Source organism: Dysidea avara, chromosome 8 (genome assembly GCF_963678975.1).
Source record: "Dysidea avara chromosome 8, odDysAvar1.4, whole genome shotgun sequence".
NCBI lineage: Eukaryota > Metazoa > Porifera > Demospongiae > Dictyoceratida > Dysideidae > Dysidea > Dysidea avara.
This window is the reverse complement of record NC_089279.1, coordinates 36745677-36752283: the sequence shown is the minus strand read 5'-3', so window position 1 is coordinate 36752283 and position 6607 is coordinate 36745677. Positions and strand designations below refer to the sequence as shown.

Sequence of the window (6607 nt, the reverse complement as noted above, 5' to 3'; positions counted from 1 at the left end):
GATTATCAATAATAGTGTTTTATGTGGTGACTGTTCTATTAGAGTATTTGACTGATTTCTCAATTAGAGTTATAGAGTATCTCCATCTTGTATGATTGTGTGCAGGGGGATGCGGTGTGGTGGTGAAGGGGCACTATCCACCACTGTAGAAGTTACCACAACTTCTACACTAATGTTTTCCTAATTTATATCCATACATTTACCACATGATGTTCTTTTCATCAAAGAGGTTAAGTGTTGATTCAACACTTAGTTATACAAGCCACAAAACTTTCCATGTAGTATAGTTAGTATAACATATTTTAGATATAGTTTTCATCACAGATTCAACCCTTTGATGAGCCATTTTTTGTTGATCATATCTGTCTTTAACTCTTTGAGGCATTACTTATCCATGTTGACAAAACTACTAGAGCTTATTAAAACAAACAAGTTGGATTTTATTTGAAGTCAACAAGTAATAAAGTTATGACCCATGAAATTCTGTTAATTACCTGCCCCGGCACACCACAAGTACAAAGAACATCAATTTAGCAGCCGATAAAAGGATTATAACTTTGGAATGAAATTACCTATAGCCATTGTTTCTTTTAACAAGAGCTCTGTTTTGTCTTTTGATATAGCTGAGTCAAGAAATAACTTGAGAAATAATGGCTACCAGTTAACTTGTTAGGCTGCTAGTTAATTGATTGAATTGATTTGATTTATTTGTTTAAACTCTGGAATTCTGCCAAGGCCAATCATCTATTCCAGAGTATACACACAGTTACACACATACAAGTACAAAAACGAAGCAATAATAGTACAACACAACTACACAAGCAAAACACCATGCATTATTATTAATCATTACAGACTCGAAGAAGACAAGTTTTGAAAAAGATCATGTGGACACCAGGAAGTTGCCTTTAGACAGAAATATCTTTGATGAAAAGACAGAAAAGATAATCTGCTGTGGAGAGTGGTGACAAAGTGTGCATCGGGGACACTGATCTGGCAAACTGGGTCTAATGAAATTCCTTACTAATGTACTGATCTAACATAGCACACATGGAGCAGTGCTGAACCAGCATTGTAGGAGAGAGCCAACCAACAGCTTGCCGAGGATGAGAGATGTGATCAGACTTTGTCATGCCACATGTTGATCCAAACAGCTTATTGTCAGTGAAGCCTTGTAATTCTATACGCAGTGAATCTTGATGCAATGCAGATACCCAAACTGATAGAGCATAGCTAAGCCGAGAGAAAATAAGTGACTCTACAGTTGCAAGCATCTTTAATATCTGTGTTGGTAAAATCTTTCTATGATAGCTAATTGATGTATAAATAATAAGTCGTACTCTTATGCAGACATTCGCCACATGGCTGGGAGGAGAAATTCAAAGTGGTGCTGTCAAATGTTAGCTACTCCTAAGTATTTTTGTGTACTGAGACGTGACAAGGTTTTTTTTCACTAATTGCAACTGGGGGCACTGTTATATTCCTTGATCTGGTGGAAAATTACAAAACACTACCCCAGAAAAAAATTTCTCTTGAAAAAAGCAACACTGAGATCCCCAACTGAAGGAGAACAATATTATTAGGCAGGTATCATCAGCAAACTGTAGCTAACAGCTATTATTAACTAATCGCATGTAGATACCCGCCATACTGCCGGAACTGCCTCGCCAACGGATAGCTGCGCCCGGCCACTCGAGCGCAACCACTAAATCCGCAACGGGTACAATGCGCCATTAACGCCCGAGGCAATAGTGAACGTTCTATTAGAGTGTTTACATTATTGTCCCTCTACCCGAAACTACCCCGAGCGTAATGAAACAAAATGACCTTTTCACGTAGCGAATAGTAACTATTAGCTATTAATATTCTATTAAATGCACTGTAGCGGTAATTTAAAGCGGTAAATGTAACCGCCGTCAACTGGCAGCTGGTTTGTCAGTTGCTAGGAAATTTTGTAAAAGTTGCAGCTCTAGAATAGCTAGTGTACGTAGAGCAGTACTGAGTGTAGGTAGTTTGGTATTAAGTGTAGTGAGTTAAATACTAGTGCAATTAGTTGCGTAGGTGTAGCTGAAAAGAGTCTGGCTCAGAATTTCCTGTTTAGGTTAGCTGGAAAAAGTTGGATATCTAGTCTAGTTTTAGTAAAACAATTTAAAGCTTTAGTCTAGCTCTGTAGGCTTCTTCTACTTTAAAGCTTTAGTCTAGCTTCGTTGGCTTCTTTTTAAAAAACTTTGGTTTAGCTTTGTTGGCTTCTTTCATTGTAAAGCTTCAGTTAGCTTCTTTTATTTTTAAACTTTAGTCTAGCTTCGTTGGCTTCTTTTTTAAAACTTTGTCGGCTTCTTTCATTATTAAAGTTTTAGTCTAGCTTTGTTGGCTTCTTATATTTTCAAAGCTTTAGTCTAGCTTTGTTGGCTTCTTTAGCTTTGTTGGCTTCTTTAGCTTTGTTGGCTTCTTTTGTTTTTAAAGCTTTAGTCTAGCTTTGTTGGCTTCTTTTGTTTTTAAAGCTTTAGTGTAGCTTTGTTGGCTTCTTTTATTTTTAAAGCTTTAGTCTAACTTTGTTGGCTTCTTAATAGCTAATGGCTTACGTTTAGAGAAGGTTTTAGCTAAGTTGAAAAATTGCTTCAAATTCTGAGCTAGACTTGTTGGCTGCTACATTAGTGAAGAACTAGTAATATTTGTCATCTACCTGACTGTTAGCTGTAGTGTTGACATAGTAGGAGTATAACATTAGCTACTAGTGTTGTGATAGTAGTTGAGTAGTAGCTTCTAGTGTAGTCTAGTAGTTAGGTTATGTTGTGACTTGTTGTTGTTTATTGTGAAGTGGAGCAAGGACAACAAGTGAGTGAACTGTATAGCTAGTAGCTAAACTAACAGAGATGGGGATAAAGCTTAACTGGAGGCTTATAGCAATATCTATAGTTAAATAGCTGAAATCAATTTACTGGTAGCTTCTAATATTTTACGTACTAACTTAGACAACAATTGAGTTAGCTACAAGAAGCTCTTCACTTATTAGTGCTCATAATGGCCATTGTGTAGCTATATAGAAAGAGGCTAAAACTGTGTACAGAGCTGTAGGAGGCCATTGTAATGATCAGTGTGTGTAGTTGAACCATTCCAAACATCTTTATCCCATCTCTGAGTAGTTGTCATTGAGGGAAGCTAGTCTTTTCAAGGATGAAGTGTTGACTGTCTTTGGCTTTACATTGAACAATGGCTCCAGCACAACTAGAATTGTAATTTGTAGCTTTCGCAGTTCAACTATTGTTAGAAACAATTACGAGGATTACATAAATTTTGCTAGAAAGCCAAAATGTTGTAAATATTAACAGATTTTTATTAAATTTTGCAAACTATAATAGATTTATAGAAATATATTTCAATTAAAGAAATCCTAAATATTGTAAATCTTAAAATTCCGACAGATTTCTAGAAATAGTATGTAAATCGACAGATATTGTAAATCTGTAAATATTCCGATAGATTTCATTTCCGTACTAATCTCTTCCACAAGTCCCAATTCTTGTCCGATACTCAAATAATGTCAAATCTTAACATTTCATGATGGACCCCTCAACGTTACCAATTGACATAGTTTAAACTAATTAATAAAATTTTTATCAAAATCAGAACAAAATGACACTTGCGGCCATTACAGTCATAAAATAGTACAAAGTGAAAACTAAAGAAAAGTAGCTACAAACAGATAATGGTCAGTTTTGTTTGACATCCTCTACTTTCTCTGTTCTTGTTAATTACTTCTCGTAGTGATCTAATCCTCTTCCTAACATCTTCAGTGTAACCAAAGGGTAGGTGTAGCCCTTTTAATGTTTTGTTATTGTTGAGGGCTTGTACTAGACGTTGAGCAGCTTCTCCACTGATCTTGTTGCCCATCCACAGCCAGACTAGTGATGTATTGTTCTTCATTGTAGTGGCAATGACATCACAAGCTTCATCAGTGATGAGATTGTTTTCAATGTAGAGCTCCTTCAGTTTGTTACCCTTTGATATTGCAGTGAATAGGGTAATGGCTGATGGCGATGATAAGCTGGTACTATGCATGTCCAGTGTCACTAGCCTAGAGGAGGGATGGGTCAACATGTTGTAGAGAGCAGGGTCCTCTCCGATGGTGTCGTTACCACTAATATTCAACTCTTCCACTCTACAGTGTATGGTGAGATCATTAATGGAGGAAGAGGAAGATCTGGTGAAGCCATTATACCCCAAGTTGAGTTCTTTAATACTGACGTCAGATGACATCAGATCACGGTGAAGGACACGACAGCCATGATCCTGGATATGGCAGGAAGACAAGTCAAGCTTCTTCCACTCCTTGTGGGGTGAGCAGGTAAGGAAGAGCGTAACACACTCAACATCATAAACAGTTAGGCTAGTCTTCTCAAGATTGATTGCTTTATCATCGAAAGTTTTTCCTTGTTGTATAGAAGTGTAAAAAGCTTCGTCGTTGGCCTCATAGAAGCAGCGAAATAGTCGAAGACACTTCAGTTGATCCTTCAAGTATGTTTCAGCGATGGTGATCGTGTCGTCCCCTCCAGAGAGAAATTGTTTAAAAGCAGATCGCTGTCCCTTGGTAAGCGAGGTGTACATTGCAAACATGTTGGAATGAATATCGCTCCAGAACTTCGCTTCGAGCACTCGCTGCTCTTCGTCTGGTGGAAGCTGTGTGATATGGTAAGCGGACAAGAACTCCTGAATGGAAAAATGGACAAAGTTAAATGTCATCGTTTTCCCAGCGAGCCCGAAGTGCTGGACAGCCTGAAGTAGTCCGTATCCGTTCAGAGCTCCTTCGATAGCTTCGATGCCTGAACAAGCTGCTCTCATCTCCTCCAAGGTAAAGGTTAGCTTGTTGTTATTAAGACCCTCGAGCGATAGTTTTGATAACTGCTGAACTATTGTATTATAGGGCTGGGGGAGTTTGGCTAGGTCAGTGATGGTGTTATCAAGAGGTTGACCAGACTTGGCAAGATGTCGACAGATGGTAAGACAGATGAAGTAATTGTAAAGCTGTGTAGAATTGCTAGGAAGGGGAATTCCCTGTTTGTACAGATAAATCAAGATGACCATGTTGAAGGGGATGAAACACAGGCCGTTGATTGTCAGATTACCTTCAAGATATTCGGTGAGCTCTTTGACTGCATGTGGCTGTTCCTTCAGGGACTGTTCAACGTATAGCTTTCGTTCCTCTTTAGCAAAGCCCAATATGTCAACTCTGATAGTTGCTTGTTGTCGAAGTCTCACCGAGGCATGTGGACGAGATGACACTACCAAGCCGCAATGAGGTAACACCTGACGTTTCAGTATATCAGCAACTAAACTATCTTTCTGTAGGTTAACTGGGAACTCATCGTAGCCGTCAAAAAGGAGAACAATGTCTTTACCATTATTCTTAAAGAGGTAATCACTAGATGCAGTGGCAATTTCTGTAGCTTTCCTGTCTCTTTTGCAGAACAACTTTAGAAGGTCATCAACAAGTGACACCTGCTGCACAGCTGGACTACGCAACTGGAGGAGGAGAACTATTTTAAACTTTTGTAACAACTTTCCTGTTGACCACTTGTATGTTATTTCTTGTAATAACAAAGATTTACCAATACCAGGCAACCCCTCAACTAAAATGAATTGCGCATTTTTGCTTTCTTGTAGTGGAGCTAAGATATCAACTAGTTGTTTAGTTGTCTTACTGTTATCAAGTGCTTCTCTCAGTGACTGATGGCTGTCTTGTGGGTAATGAGGTCTACCTGATTGGATGGATCCAGCCAATTGCAGTGCAGTTGCCTGTTCAAAAGTGTGTTGATCTTGATGATGAACTAAAAGGACTGGTGTAAAGTCCTTGGGTTGATTTGGTGGCCAAGAATCTTCATCAACAGCAAACCGTGTTTGTATATTAAGTTGTCTCACCCTGTCGGACAATGTGGAGACTCCTATCAACAACACATAAAATGGACCACACAATAATGTGTCCACTCTACCTTGATCAGTGACCGTTGACTTGTCCATGTCAGGTTTGGAGGTCACTATAGTTAGTGAAGACAACACAATAGCTAGTTAATACAATTGTTTACCTACACATGTTGTACACACACAATATAGCTAGTCACCTTTATCAGGAGCTTGATCACTGGACACTGCAGGTGACTCAATAACTTTAAACAACTTCTCCCAACTAGCAGAGGGATCCATCTTAAGCCATTTGCTCCACATATCATTACAGCAGGGGACACTTCTATACACATTGTCTTGTTCTATGATGTCAAGTGTTCCGATGGGTAGACCCAGTTGTGTTCCTACAACTCTCCAATGAGCTGCATATCGTGGAGTTATTAAACTATGGAGGCCCTTCAGTAGTGGAGTACTGGTAGCTGTATATTCAAACAGTTAAATATTATTTTATTTCTAACACCTTACCAGTGACACTCTTCTTCAACTGTTCTATTACTTCACTTTGACTTGTCATGTTGTGTAGGGGTAGCTAACTACACAATACACCACTACTACCTGATCACGTTGTTTATATCCTAACTGATCGAAGAAGAAGATGAGCAATGAAGTCAGCCACACCCTCAAACTAAATTGTTTGCGGTTGCCGCGC

The 6607-nt window shown here is 38.7% G+C and overlaps 1 protein-coding gene and 1 long non-coding RNA gene across 2 annotated transcripts; one reads left to right on the top strand and one right to left on the bottom strand.

The window, feature by feature from the left end:
• The first annotated feature begins 2491 nt into the window (after nt 1–2491).
• LOC136265083 (uncharacterized) lies at nt 2492–5619 on the top strand. Its single transcript, XR_010705385.1, has 9 exons — nt 2492–2835; nt 4166–4345; nt 4443–4588; nt 4637–4689; nt 4752–4849; nt 4922–5137; nt 5208–5297; nt 5347–5412; nt 5465–5619. It is a non-coding gene; the product is annotated as an uncharacterized lncRNA (long non-coding RNA).
• LOC136265073 (protein NLRC3-like) lies at nt 3623–6605 on the bottom strand. The gene is made up of 4 exons (XM_066059852.1): nt 6424–6605; nt 6117–6377; nt 5988–6032; nt 3623–5939 (listed from the first exon to the last, which is right to left on the bottom strand). The coding sequence occupies exons 1-4, from the start codon at nt 6470–6472 to the stop codon at nt 3694–3696; spliced, it is 2601 nt and encodes an 866-aa protein (XP_065915924.1). The 5' UTR covers nt 6473–6605; the 3' UTR covers nt 3623–3693.
• Between the last annotated feature and the right edge of the window lie 2 nt (nt 6606–6607).